The sequence below is a fragment of the Myxocyprinus asiaticus genome, chromosome 27 (assembly GCF_019703515.2).
Source record: "Myxocyprinus asiaticus isolate MX2 ecotype Aquarium Trade chromosome 27, UBuf_Myxa_2, whole genome shotgun sequence".
Classification (NCBI taxonomy): domain Eukaryota; kingdom Metazoa; phylum Chordata; class Actinopteri; order Cypriniformes; family Catostomidae; genus Myxocyprinus; species Myxocyprinus asiaticus.
The window spans coordinates 43,938,575-43,963,056 of NC_059370.1; the positions used below are offsets into that span (position 1 = coordinate 43,938,575).

The 24,482-nt window shown below is 35.9% G+C and overlaps 1 protein-coding gene across 4 annotated transcripts; it reads right to left on the minus strand.

Moving 5' to 3' along the window:
- Positions 1-463: 463 nt before the first annotated feature.
- On the minus strand, positions 464-20,052 carry LOC127418086 (F-box and WD repeat domain-containing 11-A). 4 transcript variants are annotated; one of them, XM_051658469.1, is made up of 15 exons: positions 19,909-20,030; positions 12,038-12,142; positions 11,263-11,331; positions 10,619-10,838; positions 9,219-9,405; positions 6,424-6,514; positions 6,206-6,343; positions 6,008-6,126; positions 4,624-4,873; positions 4,417-4,535; positions 3,793-3,903; positions 3,605-3,683; positions 2,898-3,062; positions 1,468-1,503; positions 464-1,362 (listed from the first exon to the last, which is right to left on the minus strand). In XM_051658469.1, the coding sequence occupies exons 1-13, from the start codon at positions 19,945-19,947 to the stop codon at positions 2,901-2,903; spliced, it is 1,689 nt and encodes a 562-aa protein (XP_051514429.1). In that variant the 5' UTR covers positions 19,948-20,030; the 3' UTR covers positions 464-1,362; positions 1,468-1,503; positions 2,898-2,900. The 4 variants fall into 4 exon arrangements, 3 of the variants coding, with proteins under 3 accessions (XP_051514429.1, XP_051514428.1, XP_051514430.1); XM_051658468.1 differs by lacking the exon at positions 1,468-1,503 and having other exon boundaries at positions 464-1,361; positions 19,909-20,029; XM_051658470.1 differs by lacking the exons at positions 1,468-1,503; positions 12,038-12,142 and having other exon boundaries at positions 464-1,361; positions 19,909-20,052.
- Positions 20,053-24,482: the final 4,430 nt, after the last annotated feature.

Genomic DNA, 24,482 nt, shown 5'->3' on the forward strand with positions numbered 1-24,482 from the left:
AACCAAGACAAGAGTTCTAACTCTCTTGGCAAGAGTCTGAAATAATCCACAGCCCACGGCACCGTCACCCGCTTATTATTGAATCAATCAAGCACTTTAACCGGCAGTTCATAGGGAATGTTCAGGCTTGTTCTGTTCTGGATGAACTCGGGTCAGTTTAAAGGAAAGTACAGCTGCAAGTACATGCATGTGTGGCCTGTTCTGAACCACTTGGGTCCAGTTATATTTGCCTTTTGAAAATCATTTGGGATTGACTTAACGCCTAACACTGCATTTAACTAAAAGCATAGTTCACCCAAAAACACTACTACTCACACTCATGTTGTTCCAAAGATGTTGGGCAGAATGTTAACCTCAGTCACCATTCACTTTCATTGCATATTTGTTTTTCTCCATATTTTTGGGTGAACTATCCCTTTAAATTAAAAGGGTATAGGCCAGAAACATACTCAATGGTCATACACATGGGCAAGTACTTTATTCACAATATTTGTTTTCTTAAAAATCTCTTTTTTTTTAATATACAACACAATCTGACAAGACAATTCTGTTTACAACAAGATTCAGCCCTCGATGAGCAAGCAGGCAAAGAGAAAGATACTAGACATCGAGACAAAGATTTACAATGCCTACAACTATACTAAACAGATGAAAAAATCAAATGAAACAATGAAACAAATCAACAAAGACGAGAGACAAAATATAAAGAGGCATCAGAGCAGACGGTCACGCAAATAAACCTCACATGCATGCCGAAACTGAAAAACGAGTGTGTCCTGGGTCCTGAACAGAGGTGTTGTGAGAAAGCGACAGCGAGAGGGCAGAAAAGGCGATAAACACCCTTCAACACTCTTGTGCTCTTTCATTTCGGTTTCGGCTTGTTTCATTTTTACCTTCTGCAGATTTCACGAATCCATTTCTCTCGTGCAGCAGTACATAAAAGTCTTTTCTGGCTCACTTCTGTCCGTTTACATGTCACTCCCAGAAACCCAATCTCTCGTGTGAGCAGTTAGAGCAGAGCTTGTGTGAACCACTTCTTCTCAGGGTTATTTGAGCAGCAGTGATGGTATAGATACAGTTTGAAGCTGTTAAACATCTGTGTTTGTGCTTGTCCACTATATTATGCAGAACAGAGTTTTGAATATAAGAGTGTTTGACATGTTTAGTGCAGTGGGTGTGTTGAGTAATCGAATGTGTGTTTTGTGTTGGGCAAAAGCAGGAATATGTGACAGTTTGTGTGTTTTAAAGTTTTTTTTTTGCCAGACAGAAAGGGGAGGCAGACCACTGGACACCATTCTGTGACGGACACGGCCAAGGACCAATCAGCTCTCCCAGGACACACCGGCACATGGAAGAGGCACCTGAAAGGGTGAGACAGACAGGTGAGCGTGAGACAGTTCGTGCCAAGATCATTATTATTGATGAAAACTACCAGAGAAAAAATATTTTCGTCACCTAAAATAAAAATAAAAGGGCAATTCTGCAAAAGAACGGAAACTGCAACTATAAAACACAATACAATATGAATGAAAACTAAACAGAATTATAGACAAAATAACTTTTTTTTAGTTTTAGGTATTTCCAATAACTGGCGAAAACTACAACAAAATCTATAAAAAGAAAAAATGACTTTCATTAACTAAAATAAAAAGGCAAATTAGCAACAAAAACTAAAACTGCATCTATAAAACACACTTCAATATGAACGTAAAACAAACAGAATTATAGACAAAATAACTTTCGTTTTTGGTATTTATAACATATGACGAGAACTATAACGAAAACTACCAAAAAGAAAAAATATTTTCATAAACAAATTCATTAATAATAATAATAATAATAATAATAATAATAATTAATCTTTGACATTTTCAATAACTGACAAAAACTATTATAAAAACTACCAAATGAAAAACAAAAAATGTGTTAACCGAAGTAAAAATGTTAATGCAAATTAGTAAAAGAATGAATACACACTTAACCATTAAATGTAAACTAAATAGAATTATAGAATAAACAACCAGTCTACTATTATAAAAACTACCAAACGAAAAAAAGAAAATCGTTTACTGAAGTAAAAATAAAAACGCAAATTAGCAAAAGAATGAAAACTGAAACAATACACACTTAACGATTAAATGTAAACTAAATAGAATTATAGACAAAACAACCAGTCTACTATTATAAAAACTACCAAACGAAAAAAAACAAAAACATTTGTTTACTGAAGTAAAAATAAAAATGCAAATTAGTAAAAGAATGAAAACTGCCGCAATAATACACACTTAACGATTAAATGTAAACTAAATAGAATTATAGACAAAACAACCAGTCTACTATTATAAAAACTACCAAACGAAAAGAAAAAAAAAATCGTTAACTGAAGTAAAAATTAAAATTAAAAAGAACAAAAACTACAATAAACACTAAAATATTAATAAAAAACTACATAGAATTACAGACAAAGCATCTTTGGATGTTTTAGTATTTCAATTAATTATGAAAATTAAAATGAAAATAAAAACTACGCAAAAGAAAAAAATATTTTGTTAACTATAAAATAAAAGGAAAGAAACTGTACCTATGAACACACTACAATATGAATGAAAACTAAAGGCCCCGATATACTTCCGTAAAACTACTACTTCGTTCTTCGTTCAGGCGTAAAAAGAAGTCCGAAACAGCCGTGCAACAACATACTGTTTGCGAACATTCAGACACCCGCCACACCGCTGTGGGACGGCATTTAGAGCTACAACAAAACACACTGAAATAATGTCACAGCTGTCTCGATGACCTCAAAGAAAACAAGTCAATGCAAGATTCAAAGCCATGAATTAAAACAAAAGACAAAAGATGAAAACTATTGATATTTTCAAAACTGTGCGTGTGTGTACCTGCTATCTTGAGATGTACGTGTAGGTCCGTGAGGGCGACTGCCCCTCTGGCTGTCCATTGGTGCAGTCATTCAGGAAGTCCCATATAAGGATTGTGTCATCATGGGAACTGCTTATAATCTGGAACTCATCAAACTGCAGTCGGAACACACGCCCAGAATGCTCCTGCAAGACACAACGCACACTTACAGTACACACACTCCAGAGACTCTTACAAATGGTCAGTACAGTATTGGGGAGTAACAAACTAACGGTTTAAAACTTACCGACATTGTTCAGTAGCTCAGCTGTTTTCAAAACAGTGTAGCTGGGAATCTGATTCATTTAGTTCGGACTGTACGTTTCAAAAAGAATTGATTCACTGATTCATTTGTGTCCCCGAGCGGCATTTTAAGACTTTTTTTTAGTAGCGGTGGAGGTGCTTTGTTTTGTTTACATTAATGCCATCAACATAATTAAATGTAGTTTAACAAATGCAAATTATAATTAGCTTGGCAAACTAGTTTCAAAGTAGCTTTCCCAACACTGAGTGAGGGCCAGTTTGAGAAGAATTACATTAAATTAAATACTCAATGTCAGTGTAAATAAACCTGCAGCGCCCCCATGTGGCCATTCATGCTGTCATTCCCACAGAGGCATAATTCACAAAATAAGTTTGATGCTAGAATCACACACACACACACACACACACACACACACACACACACCACGAGTGTACGCAGACATAATGTACTGGCAGGGGCTCGAGGATCCAAAGCAGCCTGTAAATCCCAAACTTTAATTTTCCTGCAGAGAGACAGACAGAATGTAATGGTGAGTTATGGGTGCACGATATGAAACAGGTTGTCAGAAGCAGATTTTGCTGTGACTGAGTGTGTGTGTGTGTATGCGTTACCCATCATATGCTCCGCTCACAATCCGCTTGTTATCAAATTTGATGCAGCGCACGAGCTCCTCGTGACCCTCCAACACACGCAGACACGCACCACACTCAATGTCCCACAGTCTACACACACACGGATTAAATACAGGTCAAAGAGGGTTTTTGAAACAGCATTCACTTAACAGAAACCAAAAACATTCCTAAAAATCTGGAGCACACACACTTCCACTCTCACTATGTTGCACAAAAGTTGTGACAAGGTTGCAAGAATGTTTTTATCCTACAAAAGCTATGGAATATGGCCTGGTTATAATTGTCGTACACATATATTCTATATAAACAACAGTATTTCCAATATGTTTTTGAACATTTATAAGAACAAAGATGCTGTTTGACCTGTTTTTTGCTTTCGAATTAAAAAGATGCTATATTGAGGTTACTTAAAGGAAATGTATCCATGTTTTATTTTGTTGATATAAAACAAAGATATATTTGGGGGTGAAATGTCTACTTTGTTTACTTATTTAAATTTTGCATGCTTTTTAGAATGTTTTCAAACATTGTACTGTGACGTAACCTAAATACAACCACAATGCAACATTTTGAAAACGTTTTGTACATGCTGGGCACACTCACCTGATAGTATTGTCTGAAGAGCCACTGACCACGAGTCTGTCTCTGTACTGCAGACATGCGATACCTCGCTTATGACCGTTCAGAGTCCGCACAAACTCACACGTGCTGGTGCTCCACACCTACAGACACACAAACACATGATAATGGTACAAATCACTGCTCCGCCCACCCACAGGCCACTCCCACCCTGCCCGCCCCCTCACCCACTTTAATAGTTCTGTCTCCAGATGCAGACACGATGTATTTGTCGTCAAAGTCGACCACGTTAACGGCAGCACGGTGACCCACGAGCACGCGCCGCAGACTGATGTCGGTAGCGGACGCCATGTCCCACACGCCGATGGAGCGATCTTTAGAACACGTGACCATCAGCCCGTTACAAAACCGCAGGTGCAGAACTGCCTCGTTATGATGGATCAGAGTGTTTAGAACTTCTCCAGAACCAACATCCCATACCCTAACACAATCACACACACAGAGAGAGAGAGAGAGAGAGATAGATAGATATTTGGGATATTTATTTTATTCATTATTATTATTATTATTATTATTGTGTCCAGCTCTATAAGGTTATTTAAAAATACCTAAAAATGCAATTCACACAAAACAATTACTTGCCTATATCTCTACTATAATAAACATGTTTTCAATTTCAGAGTTCAGTCATTTTAATGGTTTTTTTCTGGGGCTTGATCAGCAGTTACAGAAATACTCAAACCAGCCCGTCTGGCACCAACAATCATGCCACAGTCCAAATCACTGAGATCAAATTTTTCCCCCATTCTGATGGTTGATGTGAACATTAACTGAAGCTCCTGACCCGTATCTGCATGATTTTATGCACTGCACTGCTGCCACACAATTGGCTGATTAGATAATCACATGGATGATTGTTGGTGCCAGACGGGCTGGTTTGAGTATTTCTGGGATTTTCACACACAACAGTCTCTAGAATTTACTCCGAATGGTGCCAAAAACAAAAAACATCCAGTGAGCGGCAGTTCTGTGGACAGAAACGTCTTGTTGATGAGAGAGGTCAACAGAGAATGGCCAGACTGGTTTGAACTGACAAAGTCTACGGTAACTCAGATAACCACTCTGTACAATTGTGGTGAGAAGAATATCATCTCTGAATGCTATTCTGAGACGTGGGTTGGCGCTGTTTTGGTGGAACGAGGGGGACCTACACAATATTAGGCAGGTGGTTTTAATGCTGTGGCTGATCGGTGTGTGTGTGTGTATATATAGTGTATTTTTTATATTTATATATTTTTTATATTTTTTAATGTCATAGCATCAAAAGCTAATTTCATGGCAAGATCAAAGCACTTTAAGAATCAACTTCTTAAAACATTACAATAAAAACTATATATGATCTTTCAATTTAATATTTGATAGAAATTCTTAGAACTTTCTGAATAAAATCGTTGTCTAGTGGTGACCACTGATTTAACTAGAAATTTTATAATTACTAACTAAAACAGACATAAATGCTTTTGGTTTTAGGAATCTCAGAACACACTATGCAAACTCAAAACAGATCGAATGTGTGTGTGTGTGTGTGTGTGTGTGTGTGTGTGTGTATATACACCTGACAGTAGAATCAGAAGATCCCGTCACTATGACTCTCTCATCATACTGCAGACACAGAACTGATCCGGTGTGTCCCGTCAGAACCTTCAAACAGTCCAGGGACTGCTTATCCCAGATCTGAGAGAGAGACAGAGAGAGAAAACGTGACTTTCACAGACACACAATCAGACAGACAGATAGATAGACAGACAGATACTTTGATGGAGTTGTCTCGCAGGCCGCTGATGATCTTCTCATCATCGTACTGAAGGCAGTAAACTCCTTTACTGTTCTCGGATCGACACTGAATCCGCTGAAGATTGTGACGGCCACAACGCCAGTTCGCTTCGATCGTCTAGAGAGACAATGACAAAACGAATTAACAGCCTGGATGAATGAATAAATGGCCGGATGGGTGAATGGGTGAAAACTCACCTCGATGTCCTGTATAATTTTGGGATAGAGTGAATGATAGTATGAATTGGGCGGAACCTCGTTAGCTCGGTTCTTAAATAAATATTTCTCCCTGTGGATGAAGCAAAGAAAGCAACCAATCAGAGGCAAGCAAATGATCAACCACATACCTTCATGATAACTAGTACTCTGAGCAAAATACTGTTAAATTCTGCTAATAAGCTCCACTGATTTCACACAAATCATCACACCTAAAATTCTATTAAGATTCGCAGTGATGTTGTATTTCTTCAGGCATGTTATCAATGAATATAGTGTTAATAGCCAGTATAAGAGATGCTGGTTTGCAGAGTTTGCTTTTGGCGCTGACCGATGACAGATAACACATCATTTCGATGGAATTACTCTGATGTCACACCACAGGCAACTGGCTTTTGGGTACTTTTGAGCTGCAGATTTCAATGGTGGATATGGGCAGTGTTGAAGTTTTATTTTTTGTCAAATAAATTGCTGCACAAAAGAGCATCACATTATAAATTAAAACATTGATGAACGCTTCTATTCAATTCAACAGCACTCTTGCTTGTGAGATATAGGCTCAACATAACACTAATAATAAAAATATTTTTCTAAACACTAGTCATATATTTCTGTCAAGATACACGTTGAGCTTTTATTCTGAATCATTGCTTTTAAATAGTTTAACTTGGATCAAATGTTTTGGGTAGCCTTCCACAAGCTTCTCACAATAAGTTGCTGGAATTTTCCTCCAGACAGAACTGGTGTAACTGAGTCAGGTTTGTAGGCCTCCTTGCACACACATGCTTTTTCAGTTCTGCCCACAAATTTTCTATCGGACTGAGATCAGGGCTTTGTGATGGCCACTCCAATACCTTGACTTTGTTGTCCTTAAGCCATTTTGCCACAACTTGGGAGGTATGGTTGGGGTCATTGTCCATTTGGAAGACCCATTTGCGACCGAGCTTTAACTTCCTGGCTGATGTCTTGAGATGTTGCTTCAATATATCCACATCATTGTCCTTCCTCATGATGCCATCTATTTTATGAAGTGCACCAGTCCCTCCTGCAACAAAGCACCCCCACAACATGATGCTGCCACACCCATGCTTCACGGTTGGGATGGTGTTTTTCGGCTTACGAGCCTCACCCTTTTTCCTCCAAACATAACGATGGTCATTATGGCCAAACAGTTCAATTATTGTTTCATCAGACCAGAGGACATTTCTCCAAAAAGTAAGATCTTTGACCCCATGTGCACTTGTAAACTGTAGTCTGGCTTTTTTATGGTGGTTTTGGAGCATTGGCTTCTTCCTTGCTGAGCAGCCTTTCAGGTTATGTCGATATAGGACTCGTTTTACTGTGGATATAGATACTTGTCTACCTGTTTCCTCCAGCATCTTCACAACGTCCTTTGCTGTTGTTCTGGGATTGATTTGCACTTTTCGCACCAAACTACAATTGTTGGGAAAAATTACTCATGTCATGCACAAAGTAGATGTCCTAAACGACTTGCTAAAACTATAGTTTGCAAATATCTGTGGAGTGGTTAAAAAATGAGTTTTCATGACTTCAACCTAAGTGTATATAAAAGTATGTATTTTCAGCACATGAGCAGCTTCACACATTCACTTTACAGCGTGTAGTACAAACAGATTGTATATTTATTTTTTACTGAATCACATTAATTTTCCATTTCTGTCTAAAAGGAGTATCAGCTCATTTGAGCCGGTGGTCGTTACAACTGGTACTGCAGAAACACTGGTATTGTTACATCTTTTTAATTTTAGTATCGACTTGGTACAAAAGTACACGTACTTTTGACATCACTACATGGGTCACTATTCATGCCATGGGTCATTTTCAGCTCAATGTGTGCAAAGCGCCCCTTGAACGCAGCTCTTTTCTCGCTGCCAAAAGAACCCGGAAGTGGTGGAGCGGAGCATTTGTTTGTGAACAGGATCTTCGTCTATACAGAATAATTGACAACGGACCATTTAATTATTGATGCACACTCGCGGTGTAACGGTGTGTGCATATTACCTTTCAATACTTCAACAGTCTTTAATCAATGATCCTGCTTATACAATGGTACGATATGCACATGTGTATAACGCATGTGCGCATGTTTTCTCTCAAATGCTCTTGAGCATCCTAATGCTACCAATTAAGTACTTTTCTTATAACCAGTCCAATCTGCCATTTACTAATTTGACATTTTGTAACAATTCAGAACAATTCGGCAAAATATGTAGGGAATATTCAGCTTTAATGCACCTCAAACTACATCATAGCCATACAGTTTAAAAAAAATAAAAAATCTACACTTCTGGAATATGTGTCAACCAATCAGAATCAAGAATTCACCAATGCTGTGGTATAATATTAGTTTAAATTTCCCCTATTTACTCAACACTCATTACTGGTCTTTTTTGTAAACAATTCAACATTGCACATTATTACAAATAAATAAAAATCCACGTTTCTTTTTGTAATGTGATAACTTGCTCTGCCTCTGAAACGACTTTTATTTTCAGCTGATGTCATCAAGCCCTCTCATTTTTTTAACCTGTCATATAGCAACACTTTACACCATCCAATCAATTTCTTTCTGGTTAAATATCCCGTTTCACTCAGAAATACGTCACATTGCGCAAGAAAAATGGGTTGCGAACAGCATTCCACGTTGACTTTAATATTTGATGCTCTTTGCTCTCAGAACCTTGACAATTGTACAATGTAAACACAGTAATGCGAACATTTGTTTTGTTCATCAATGCAAATAAACAGTTTCTCACCACTGATGTCGCTCTGACAGGCCTTTCCACAGCGGATCTGTGCGCACCATCCTCTCGATGAGTTTCTTCCAGAGCATTCCGTCTGAAATGACGCGCTGCCACTCCCGACACACGAGCTCCGCGGAGCACAGAGAGCGAGCGTCCAAAAATGAGAGGATGTTCTCCGCTATGTGATCCAGACCCTGAGCTACACGCAGAGAGAGATGTTTAGTGGATGTATGCGTAGTATCAGACACAGCATGCTCATGGCCCATTTATGGAGCATCCAATGCAAAGATATCTCAAAATCGCAAGCTTCAATCTGTAATTTCCATGAGTCAGAGTGCACTGGTTTATATCAGTCCGCTGACAAAGTCTGTTTCCAAATGCTTCCAAAGCAAGAACTGGTCACCAAATTTGAGAACTATGCACTCTAAGACCTCGCGGTGGTGTAGTGACTCGCCTCAATCAGGATGGCGGAGGACGAATCTCAGTTGCCTTCGCGTCCGAGTCCGTCAAACCCCGCATCTTATCACGTGGCTTGTTGAGCGCGTTACCGTGGAGACCTAGTGCGTGCGGAGGCTTCACGCTATTCTCCGAGGCATCCACGCACAACTCACCACACGCTCCACTGAGAGCGTCACATTATAGCGACCACGAGGAGGTTACCCCATGTGACTCTACCCTCCCTAGCAACCGGGCCAATTTGGTTGCTTAGGAGACCTGGCTGGAGTCACTCAGCACACCCTGGGATTCGAATTCAGCACTCCAGGGGTGATAGTCAGCGTCAATACTCGCTGAGCTACACAGGCCCCCCTTTAAATAAGACTTTGATTTTTTTTTACCCCCATCTCTGGACAGTTACACCACATGACATTTCTGACTAAGCCTCATAAAAAAAAAAATATCAAAATGACTCTGAACATTTTTAGCATAGTAGAGGTACAATAATTGTTATTATATTACATTATATTATATTATACGGCTTGCTCAGCTGTAATGCAGTGTGCGCAATACAATGTGACAAATGTAGCATTTTGTGACTACTCGTTGGAAAGAGTAGCTCATTACTGTTTTACAGTTAGTAAGCATCTCTACTTTTAGTTAGCTTGTGGATGCACCAAAATGCTCCCCACACATTTTCCAATTTTTAATAATGTAATAACGCCTTAACTTTATTGGGGCTATCTATTAATGTAGCATCATTAATTGCACATTCATCACCTCTAAAATCACAAATACAAAGCTGTGATGTAGGTCAGACTGTCGCTTCCTGTTGAAGTGGGTGGTTCTCAGATAGAATAAGCTGGAAAGTGGACCAGACTTTATGCTGATAGTCAACAGTCTGTCTCTGCTCTATTAAATCGAAGATAATTATTGTACCAAGGTTTGATGTACGTGTGTGTGCGCGCTTTAGTTACCTGGCAGCGAGGTGATGAAGTCTCTCTGTAACATGGGTTTCAGATAAGAGTTTATATGGCCGTGTTGGTAATGGCACATGCGTGCGATCAGATGTTCCACAAACTCCACCTGATCCGATTCAGACCACTGATCAAACACCTGGATACACAGATCTTTCTCCTTCTCAAAGTTCCCCTGAGATGATCTCTTCCTCGAACCCCGTACTGAACCGTTCCCTAACTGAACACACAGCAGAAGAGATAAAGAGAGTGAATAACGTGACTTAAAATCACGTTTTCATACTTGGATTGATTGTTTGGTTATTTATTATTATTTTTAAAATTATTTATTATTATTATTTATTATAACCGGTAATATTATTATTTATAATATTAGTTATTATTAATGATTTTTTATTATTATTTATATTTATTATAATTATTTATTATTATTTTTTTATTATTATTATTATTTATATTTATTATGCACTACTATTAAGCATATTATATTATTGTATAGTACAAAGTACTATTGCAAAGAAACATTATCAATAGCCGTTCACTCCCGCTAATTAGTCCAGATTAGGCACATGGGAAAGAACCTGCGACATTTTTTCTCTCTCTGTCTGTCTGTCACACACACACACACACACACACACACACACCTTGAATACTGTCGTTTTCATTGTTGAGACATCATCTGTGTGATTCTGTGACTCCATCACTGTCATGCTCTACAGAAAAAGAGATAGGGACAAGTGTTAATTGTGTGTCTGTTAAAGTAGCAGTAACATGTCAGGGGAGTGGCCACTGGAAAGGGGGCGGGGCATTCAGAATAGTGCATTTTTGTGAAAACATTCCAAACACAAGAGCAGTTTAACATGCACACAGACAAACAGAAATACACACATGCTGCTTATGATCAATGACATTTAATCTGATCTTTATTTTCTCGGACTCATGGAGCTCACGCCAGCAGAATATGCTGGAGGAGAGGAGCATTTGGGTTTGGGATAACATGGGGTAAGTGATTTTTGTGAGAACTATCCCTTCAATAAATTTTTTTGCAAGTGTGAGTGCGTTTGTGCATCATAATGGCCTAAGATTAAAGATGGCGAGACAGCAAAAGAGAGAGAGATTATATGGCAACATACTGGTGAAAGAAAACAGACAAACACCTGAACTTCCTCCACAGGTAAACGGTACTTCCCCTGAACCACATAGCTTATCTAGTTATAATCATCCTCGTCTTCTGTTTCTCTCTGTCTATCTCTTCCTCGTTCTCCATTTCTCCCTCTCTCTCTCCTGCACGGGCACAGGCAAATAAAGCAGCAGCATCTACAGGTAAGAGGCCGATACAACCAGGCACATGACAGCGGAGGAGAAAAGAGGAGAGAAGGAGAGGAGAATGAGAGGAGGTACTGAAGAGGAGAGCAGAACCTGGTTGTGAGCCCGGGAGGTGGGGAGACTCTGCAAGCATCTGAGAGCACACAGACTCTCTGCCACTGAAGAACAACCCAGCCAGACAGAACGAGGCAAAGAACACTGTGAGAGAGAGAGAGAGAGAGAGAGAGAGAGAGATAGAGAGAGAGAGAGAGAGAGAGAGAGAGAGAGGAGAGAAGGGAGAACAGAAGATACGATAACATGAGGAAAACAAGAGGATGGAAATATTTTATGACACAGATGGGGGAGGGGAAGAAAGAAATTCCAAACGAAAACAAAATAAATTAAACGACATGAATAAACAACAGAACAGACGAAAAGCAGAACAAATGAAATAAATTTAAAATGAAAGAACAAATGAAAAAAGAATTGAAAGACCAAATGAATAAACAAGAAAAAGAACAGACGAATAAAAAATTGAACCAACAAATGAGACAAACAAAACAAACAAACGAACAATTGAAATACCAAATGAACAAACAAAAACAAGACATAACAAAAAAACAAACAAAAGTCAAAGAATCAAAGAACAATCAAGAAGACCAAACGAATGTAATAAGACAGAATTAACAAACAACAGAAAATATACAGAAAAAAAGGAGCAAACGGAAAACAAACAAACATTGAAAGACCAATAATAATAAACAAACACCGCGAATAATCAAACAACAGAAAGGACACAAGACAGAATGATTGAACAAAGACAGAATAAACAAACAAAAAGAAACAAACAAATGACAGAATGAAAGGACATGTGAAAAAACAAAACAAAAACAAAAGAAAGAAATTCCAAATGAAAAGAGAAGAATTGAAAGACCAAATAAATGAACAAACAACAGAACAGACGAAAGACAGAACAAATGAAAACAAACAAAGGACAAACAAATAAAAGAAATTCCAAATGAAAGAACAAATGAATAAAGATTTGAAAGACCAAATTAATGAACAAGAAAAAGAACAGACGAAAGAAAGAATGAACCAACAAATGAAAACACAGAATGAACAAACATAAAGAAAGAACAAACAATTGAAATACCAAATAAAACAAGACAAAATGAAAGGACATGCGAAAGTCGAGGCCAAACGAAAACAATAAACGAAAGAAAGAAATTCGAAATGAAAAAAGAAACAAAGACATAAAAGACCAAATGAATGAACAAACAACAGAATGGATATAAGACAGAATAAACAAACAAAAGAAAACAAAAATAATAAAAGAAAAAGAAAAGACAAATGTTATGTGAGCAAACAAGTGAAACAAAGACGAGCGTCAGATAGGAAAGCGAAGAAGGAAATAAATCAGTATTAGAGCAACAGTGAGCTAACACACACACACACACACACACACTAAAACACGCTCCTGCAGACATTGCTCATTAGACATTACACATACCAACACAGAATAATGGATGGGTGGAGCAGAGAAAGGGGATGGGCCTAATATTAACAAGGAATAAGCTCCTCCTCTCCCATCCTCCATAAAACATGCGACTAAAATCAGTGTTTGGTTATGTGAACACAAACACAGAATGTTTACACACTCAATGCTAACATTCATCACTGAGGTGTGTATTTGTGCATGGACATCCAACAGAATTCTAGAATGCAGTTCTAGCAACTAGTGCAATCAGTTATTTAATTGAAAAATTATTCATGAAACATTGAGCAACTTAGACTAAGCTGGTAACTTCCTTTAGGCTACATCGAGAAAATCCAACTGTGCATGATTGATTATTATGGTACAGATAGTGGCACAGATTATTATAATGTTTATCATGCGTAGAATGCGAGTAAACATTACTAACTAGCCATGTAACAGATGCTTTTATCAAAAGTGCACAATGTCACATACAGTATATGAGATGCGTATATAGACTGCATTTGATTTAGGTAGCACATCTTATATGCTATATATATATATATATATATATATATGTTATATATGACATTAATAAATACATGTATAAATATATGGACTGAATGTAATAGGCTATAGGAAGAGTATATAGGTATATGAAGCGCATTTATGCTAGCTTGTGATTTATGGCACACATACTGTATATTGGTTGTATGCAATATATGAAGAGCAGAATATATACTATGTGATAATATATGAAATTCATTTAGACTAGATGAGATATGAAGAGCATGTAGACTGAGATACATGAAGCGCATTAAACAAATTATATTAGACAAATAGGATGTGTATGATATATAAAGCACATACAGACTGTGATATGTATAGACTCTGTGATATCATGAGTACATTTGGAGTGTGATATATGAAGGGCGTGGCTATATACACTAAGTGGAACAGAGTGAAAGAAATGGAGGACTTGTAATAAAAGGTAAACGCTTTTAACACTAGCATCTTGTCTACACTAAGTACAAATAGTGAGAGATGGATGCTATTCCCTCTATGAAGCGGGTATAGACTCTAATAATGAAGCAAATATAGACTGTATCTAATACATGATGTGCATATAGACTGTTATATATAAATTGCACACAATTGTATATGCACACAGACTTTGTGTGATTAATGAAGCACACACATACTCTTTGATATAGGATTTTTATGTGATGTTAGGCGCTTTTAGACTGTATGTGATAAATGAAGCGCATACAAACGCTGTGATATATACAGTAAAACACATATAGACTGTGATATATGAAGCACATGCAGACTGTGTGATATCTAAAATGCATTGAGACTATAATATTTAAACCGGACACAGGCTGTGTGATATATAAAATGCATATTGTGATATATGAAGCGCATTCAGGCTGTGTGATCAGAAGTGCATAATGACTGTGACAAAAAAACTCATATATATTGTGATATACAGTATGAAGCGTATACAGGCTATATGATATAAAACGCACATATATTGTGATATATGCAGCGCATAAAGACTGTGATATATAAAATGCACAAGGAATGTTATATATTAAGTGCATACAGGCTGTGTAATATAAAACACAAATAGATTGTGATATATGAAGCGTATACAGGCTGTGTGATATATATATAAAACGCATATAGATTGTGATATATGAAGCATAAACAATATGATATATAAAACATATAGATTGTGATATATGAAGTGCATACAGGCTGAGATATATAAAACATATATATTGTCATATATGACACACATAAAGACTATGATATATAAAGTGCATACAGGCTGCGAGATATATTAAACACATATAGATTGTGATATATGAGGCACATAAAGACTGTGATATATAAAACACATATAGATTGTGATATATGAAGCATATAAAGACTGATATATAAAATATATATAGACTGTGAGGCTGTGAGATATATTAAACACATATAGATTGTGATATATGAAGCACATAAAGACTGTGATATATAAAACACATAGATTGTGATATAAAGCGCATTCAGGCTGTGAGATATATTAAACACATATAGATTGTGATATATGAAGTGCATACAGGCTGAGATATATAAAACACATATAGATTGTGATATGACGCGCATGAAGACTATGATATATAAAACACATATAGATTGTGATATATGAAGTGCATACAGGCTGTGAGATATATTAAACACATATAGATTGTGATATATGAAGCACATAAAGACTGTGATATATAAAACACATAGATTGTGATATAAAGCGCATTCAGGCTGTGAGATATATTAAACACATATAGATTGTGATATATGAAGTGCATACAGGCTGAGATATATAAAACACATATAGATTGTGATATGACGCGCATGAAGACTATGATATATAAAACACATATAGATTGTGATATATGAAGTGCATACAGGCTGTGAGATATATTAAACACATATAGATTGTGATATATGATGCACATAAAGACTATGATATATAAAACACATATAGATTGTGATATATGAAGTGCATACAGGCTGTGAGATATATTAAACACATATAGATTGTGATATATGACGCACATAAAGACTATGATATATAAAACACATATAGATTGTGATATATGATGCACATAAAGACTATGATATATTAAACACATATAGATTGTGATATATGATGCACATAAAGACTATGATATATAAAACACATATAGATTGTGATATATGATGCACATAAAGACTATGATATATAAAACACATATAGATTGTGATATATGAAGTGCATACAGGCTGTGAGATATATTAAACACATATAGATTGTGATATATGACGCACATAAAGACTATGATATATAAAACACATATAGATTGTGATATATGACGCACATAAAGACTATGATATATAAAACACATATAGATTGTGATATATGATGCACATAAAGACTATGATATATAAAACACATATAGATTGTGATATATGAAGTGCATACAGGCTGTGAGATATATTAAACACATATAGATTGTGATATATGACGCACAAAGACTATGATATATAAAACACATATAGATTGTGATATATGACGCACATAAAGACTATGATATATAAAACACATATAGATTGTGATATATGATGCACATAAAGACTATGATATATTAAACACATATAGATTGTGATATATGAAGTGCATACAGGCTGTGAGATATATTAAACACATATAGATTGTGATATATGACGCACATAAAGACTATGATATATAAAACACATATAGATTGTGATATATGACGTACATACAGACTATGAGATATATTAAACACATATAGATTGTGATATATGATGCACATAAAGACTATGATATATAAAACACATATAGATTGTGATATATGACGCACATAAAGACTATGATATATAAAACACATATAGATTGTGATATATGATGCACATAAAGACTATGATATATAAAACACATATAGATTGTGATATATGAAGTGCATACAGGCTGTGAGATATATTAAACACATATAGATTGTGATATATGACGCACAAAGACTATGATATATAAAACACATATAGATTGTGATATATGACGCACAAAGACTATGATATATAAAACACATATAGATTGTGATATATGACGCACATAAAGACTATGATATATAAAACACATATAGATTGTGATATATGAAGCATATAAAGACTGATATATAATACACATATAGATTGTAGGGCTGCAACTAACGATTATTTTGATAATCGACTAATCTAACGATTATTAGAACGATTATTCGACTATTTGGGCAATTATTGCAATGATTAATCATTAGCTCTAAACCGACTATTCACCTTGTGCCCCGACATAAAAGGTTGTATTAAATGTGCTTACTAACGATAAAGAGGACAAAATCATCTTTTAAAAATACCTCTAAATGACATTCACTGAAGTAAAGGAAAAAATACTTTTTTTTATGATTAATTTCACTACAAAAAAATCCTATTGTTATCAAGTGTTTTTGTATTTTTTTCCATTTAAAATTGTCTAAAAATCCTTAAAATGATACATTTACTTGAGAAGTAACATATAAGATATTTAGACTTGCTTTAAGAGAATGTATCTTAAATATAAGTGTATTTTGTATATAAGTGTATTTTTTCACTTGTTATACTTCTGCGAGTGCAGTAAACACAAAATATACTTCTATTCAAGATCTATTCTCTAAAAGCAAGTCTAAATATCTTATATGCTGCTTCTCAGGTGAATGCATCTTTATTTAAAGGATTTTTAAATATTTGAAAATATTTGTATTTTTAATATTATATTCAACATTCTCAGATAAAAAAATAAAATTATTCTGCAGTATAGCTGTAAAAGTAAATGTACATTGTTTTAAAGGAGTTTTAGATATTTCTATTGGAAAACAAGCCAAAACAAAAACGAATTTTGTTGTGGTGTATAATGGGGCGAAGACTACCCTCTCTCACCTTTCTGTTCACTTCAACCCATCTTTAACTCACAAAAAAACTAAAACTATCTTATTAATAAAGCTGCATATTGCCATTGTTCTTCACGATAAGAAATGCACAGTGACACATATATTATGTTTCAATAAGTCGTGAGTCATCACGTTATAATCTAGCTGCATTAAGCGTGTGCGCTCGAGGGATGAGCGTCCCGTGACAGAGTGTGTCTCAGCCGGGTGCAGTTTCAATCTCTCCCCTTTAGATCAGGATGCATCTAGACTGTGATCTATGTAATTCTTCCTCTCCTCAGACAGCTGCACGCTTTCTATACTGGGCGCATTTGAATGTGGCTGGTATGAAACAAAAGGGACCCCACCACATACACAAATACACGCATGTACTCACAGTGACATTGCCGTATAGCAGTCCAATGTGAGCGTGTCCTGCAACTGAGAAGCGGGATATCCGCAGGACCTGCGCGCGGGATTGCAGGCACTGCGCGTAAATTTAATCATTCACTTATGTTCCAGGTTCATAATGCGGGGAAATCCCGCACATCTTTATTCATTTTAACATGTACCTGAGCATTGGAAAACCAATCCATACAGACGAACAAATCAAATCAATCATCTTGTGTTTGTATCAAACTTTAATTCCAGAATCTGCGTGAGTAAATCAGCTCTTCCGATTGACTTGTAGGCCTACTCTTAAAGTGATACTAATTCTGTAATCACTCGCAAACGTTTATGATTTTCTTTCTACAGTGGAACTCAAAAGGCGATGTTAGGGAGAGTGTTAGTTTCAGTCACCATTCACTTTCATTGTATGGAGAAAAAAAGTATATAGTGACAGTGCATGGTGACTGGAAGAGAGAAACTCATACAGATTTAAAGATGGATAGTTCACCCAAAAATTAAAATTCTCTCATTTACTCACCCATCCCAGATGTGTGTGACTTTCTTTCATCGGCTGAACTCAAATGAATATTTTTAGAGGAATTTCTCAGCTCTTTTGGTCAATACAATGCAAGTGAATGGGTGCCAAAAAATGAAACAAAAAGATCTAAAGTCAGCACAAGAGTAATCCATAAGACTCCAGTGGTTAAATCAAGATCTTCAGAAGGGACATGATGGGTGTGGATGAGAAACAGGTCACTTTTACATTCTTCTTCTTGTGTTTGTGGTGATTCACATTCCTCATGCATACCGCCCCCTACTGAGCAGGGAGAAGCATTTCAAGCAACAACAAAAAAAAGACTTAAATATTGATCTGTTTCTCACCCACACCTATGATATCACATCTGAAAATATGGATGAAAACACTGGAGTAGTATGGATTACTTTCACGATGCCTTTATGTGCTTTTTGGAGCTTCAAAGTTCTGGTCACCATTCACTTGCATTGTATGGACCAACACAGCTGAGATATTCTTATAAAAATCTTCATTAGTGTTCTGCAGAAGAAAGAAAGTCACACACATCTGGGATGGCATGAGGGTGAGTAAATGATGAGAGAAGTGTCATTTTTGGGTGAACTATCCCTTTAAGGGTGAGTAATGATGACAGAAATTTCATTTTGTAATGAACTGCCCTTTCACTTCCTTTTAAAAGATTTGTTAAAGGAACCAAGAACAATATAAATGTAATTCAGCTCATGACTGCATCACGTCTTGAAACAAGTGACTGAAGTAGAGGACCATATATAAGTGAACACAGACTATGTATAATTAATGTTGCGCATATTGTGATATAGTATGACGCGTGCAGTGGCGCAGCGGTGCCGCAATGAGCACTCGGATCCCCCAGTGAAACATAAAAGCTTCAAATATGCGTCAAATCCTGATCGGAAGGCCACTTTAGTGACATTACTCAAATAAATCATAATATCACAATCTGATTACATCCGAAGTTTAATATCGATTCGGGCCACTAGCTGTATTTTTGTCCCTTCCTCTTCAGTGCACTTTAAAATACATTATAATAAATATAAACATCAGTGCGATCATCTCGTGTATGTTGGTTCGCACGTACCATCAGCTCCAGGGTTTTGTCCTCTATATCCGGATCCATAGTATTGTTGTTCTCATCGAGTCCGGTGAATATGGAAGCCCGAGCGAAGACACACAAACATACACAAAACAAGGAAGACGGAAGACATTATATTAAATAAGAGTCCCATCAGAGGACCGATCCCAGCATGCTCTTTCGTCTGGGTGCAAATGAGCTACAAAGTTGATTATTACTACTAATATATAATATTGATCAAATGTTTTACTCTCCATTTAAAAAGGTTAAAGGGACTAAAGTAGCCTAAACATCATTATACCATACAACTTTACTAACCCCGGAGAATCTGTTTAGTTTTTGAGCAAACAAATTAAAACAGAGGCAATTAAACACAGAATAGGTCAAGACAAAATTAAAGAAATAGTTTAGAATAAAAATAAACAAAATATAGCATATTTTATACACCATATACAAAGTTATATACAATGATATAAAATAAAACATGTAATATGTATATATACAGTGTTGGGTAAGTTACTCTAAAAAAGTAACTAATTACATCTTCTACCGTGTAATTAGATTACTGTACTAATTACTCTGTCTGAAAAGTAATTGCATTATTTATTAATTATTAATTACTTTCTAAAACCCATTTCAACCTCGACCAGATGAAAAATACAAGGATGGACATGAAACTGTTCTTTTAATTCTTTCAAATATATAAAATCAAATAAATTATTCATGAACTGGCCAAAGAATTTAAAGGGGCGGCGTTAAATTAGAAAACATATATTTTAACATTAGACATTAAATTTCGATTTTAAATTCACTATTGTTTTATTTAGAACTGTTCTATGGTCTATAAAGTATTTTATGCAATTACATCAGAAGTAACTGTAATTAAATTACTGAAAAATTAAGAGTAATCCCTTACTTTTCTTTTTCCAATGAAAAAGTAATTTAATTACAGTAATTAATTACTTAGTAATGCATTACACCCAACACTGTATGTATATAAATACAAGTATGAAAATAATAATCAACAAAATAACCGAGAAAGGTAATAAACAAAGTCGAAGTGCCAAACTCTTTGCATGATATATATATATTTTTAAAACCAGGACTCAGGAGGACACATTAAATAATAAACAGGAAGGATAATTATTAGGGTTTTGTTATATATTTTCATAAAGTAACGTATAAAATAAAAATGAAAAGTTTTAAGTCTTTAATAGCTAAATGGCAAATCCCAATCTCAGTTTCTCAAACCGAAATCCACTACAGAATTTGCATTCTTCATACACAGATACATGAGTTCATGAAATGCTTACAAATGTTTGAGGACCTTTATTATGAAATCTTTTTTTTTTTTTAATGTTTATTTCCTGTAAAGTGCTGATAGTTGTGACTGGTTTCCTAGTGGTCAGGTATCCATATATTTATGCATAAATAATTAAAAGTGCGAGATGATATGCAAATAATTAAATAAATACATAATTAAATAAATAAATGCACCCATTAATGCAAAATAATACAATATAAAACGGTTGGGGACATGCAAAAATGTTGAAGAAAAAGTCTATTTTTAATTCTATATTTCTTTAATAATTAATTTCTATATGTAGTTCTGTATTTATTTTTCCTTTGTGAAACATGCTACTGAGAGGGATGTCTGAACAGGTGATAACATCCTCTCATTAGCATGTTTCATGAAGGAAATATAAATGCAGAACAGCATACAGAAATAAATGAATGATTAAAGAAATACAGAAATGTGGAATTAAGTCAACTTTCAATTTGGCATTTCCTTTAACAATTTGCAGTTCCCCAACCACTTGTTTTATAATGTATTATCTTTGCATTGATCTGCGCATTTATTTATTTGTGTATTTCCTCGCATATTTAACTATTTATATATGTATGCATGAGTTTGCAGATTTATGTATTTATTATTTTTGCATAGATCTGTGCAAGTATATCTCCACGCACATTTAACTGTTTATATATGCATGATTATGCAGATTTATGTATTTATTATTTTTGCATAGATCTGTGCAAGTATATCTCCACGCACATTTAACTGTTTATATATGCATGATTATGCAGATTTATGTATTTATTATTTTTGCAGGTTTCGTCCTCCATACAAATTCAGTCATTCAGCAGTGGAACAAAATAGCTTCTTTAAGCTTCTACAACAAATGTTTTGTTAAATCTTCACTTCAGATTATTAGGTCTGTTCCGACTTCTTAAAATCTTTTGGAGTCATTAAAACAGTAAAAGACACTCACAATTTTACAGTTAACCACTTAAAAAAATAAAATATGTGTGTGTGTGTGTGTATATATATATCTATATAGGATGATACTCTAAGCAGGAAACTGGAAAACTGTGTCTTTTTCTGTTTGCAATGAGTGCAAGGTGGCCAATATGCCTCATATACTGTATATATACACACACACACACACACACACACACACACGCACACACAGTTGAAGTCAGAAGTTTACATACACTTCACAAATTTTTTAACCACTCCACAGATTTAATATTAGCAAACTATTATTTAGGCAAGTTGTTTAGGACATCTACTTTGTGGATAACACGAGTAATTTTTCCAAAAGTTGTTTACAGACAGATTGTTTAACTTTTAATTGACTATATCACAATTCCAGAGGGTCAGAAGTTTACATTAAGTTAACTGTGCCTTTAAGCAGCTTGGAAAATTCCAGAAAATGATGTTAAGCCTTTAGACAATTAGCTTCTGATAGGAGGTGTCCCTGTGGATGTATTTTCAGGCCTACCTTCAAACTCAGTGCCTCTCTGCTTGACATCATGGGAAAATCAAAAGAAATCAGCCAAGACCTCAGAAAAAAAACTGTGGACTTCCACAAGTCTGGTTCATCCTTGGGAGCAATTTCCAAATTCCTGAAGGTACCACGTTCATCTGTACAAACAATAGTACGCAAGTATAAACACCATGGGACCATGCAGCCATCATACCGCTCAGGAAGGAGGCACATTCTGTCTCCTAGAGATGAACGTAGTTTGGTGCGAAAAGTGCAAATCAATCCCAGAACAACAGCAAAGGACCTTGTGAAGATGCTGGAGGAAACAGGAAGACAAGTATCTATATCCACAGTAAAACGAGTCCTATATCGACATAACCTGAAAGGCTGCTCAGCAAGGAAGAAGCCACTGCTCCAAAACCACCATAAAAAAAGCCAGACTACAGTTTGCAAGTGCACATGGGGACAAAGATCTTACTTTTTGGAGAAATGTCCTCTGGTCTGATGAAACAAAAATCGAACTGTTGGCCATAATGATCATCGTTATGTTTGGAGGAAAAAGGGTGAGGCTTGCAAGCCGAAAAACACCATCCCAACCGTGAAGCATGGAGGTGGCAGCATCATGTTGTAGGGGTGATTTGCTGCAGGAGGGACCGGTGCACTTCACAAATAGATGGCATCATGAGGAAGGACAATTATGTGGATATATTGAAGCAACATCTCAAGACATCAGACAGGAAGTTAAAGCTCGGTCGCAAATGGGACTTCCAAATGGACAATGACCGCAAGCATACCTCCAGAGTTGTGGCAAAATGGCTTAAGGACAACAAAGTCAAGGTATTGGAGTGGCCATCACAAAGCCTCAATCCGATAGAAAATTTGTGGGCAGAACTGAAAAAGCATGTGCGATCAAGGATGTCTACAAACCTGACTCAGTTACACCAGTTCTGTCTGGAGGAATGGGCCAAAAATCCAGCAACTTATTGTGAGAAGCTTGTGGATGGATACCCAAAACATTTGACCCAAGTTAAACAATTTAAAGGCAATGCTACCAAATACTAACAAAGTGTATGTAAACTTCTGACCCACTGGGAATGTGATGAAAGAAATAAAAGCTGAAATAAATCATTCTCTCTACTATTATTCTGACATTTCACATTCTTAAAATAAAGTAGTTATCCTAACTGACCAAAGACAGGGAATGTTTTCTACGATTAAATGTCAGGAATTGTGAAAAACGGAGTTTAAATGTATTTATCTAAGGTGTATGTAAACTTCTGACTCCAACGGTGTATAATATATATATATATATACACACACACACACACACACACACACACACACACACAAATACAAATATACGCATATCGGCCACCCTGCACTCTAGATAACGGAATCGCCATTCACCATATAAAAACCCATATTTGTCCGCCGTTAATATTCAATCTATGTCTTACGCATTAGCTGACATTAGAAGAATAAAAGCAGACTTGGCAATAGTGTTCATATAGTGTTGCACAGCAAAATAAATCTCTATAAATCAGTCATTAATCTGGAGGCACGAAGTGAGATCAGCTTTTTGGGGGCAATAAACAGAGCACAAAGCTATAAAAATGGACACATGCAGGGCAGCTGGTTTGAGCAGTTTCAAATTTGATATTTTGTTTCTCCCCATTCGTTACAGAAACCCATGTTAAAAAAATTCCACACTGTCATAAAATACAGCAGCAGCAACTGCCAGTTTAAAAACAAAAAAAAAAAAAACAAGAGAGGGAGGGATGGATTTAGGGTGGAAAAAGAGAAGAAAAA

What these genes read in the sequence shown, in the direction of transcription:
- LOC127418086 (XM_051658469.1), bottom strand. Translation starts at nt 19,947, where the DNA reads ATGGATCCGGATATAGAGGACAAAACCCTGGAGCTGATG. An exon ending in CTGTCAGAGCGACATCAGTG is followed by an intron (nt 6,515 to 9,218) that starts GTGAGAAACTGT and finishes CTTCATCCACAG; the next exon opens with GGAGAAATATTTATTTAAGA. An exon ending in CTGGAGACAGAACTATTAAA is followed by an intron (nt 4,536 to 4,623) that starts GTGGGTGAGGGG and finishes GTGTGTCTGTAG; the next exon opens with GTGTGGAGCACCAGCACGTG.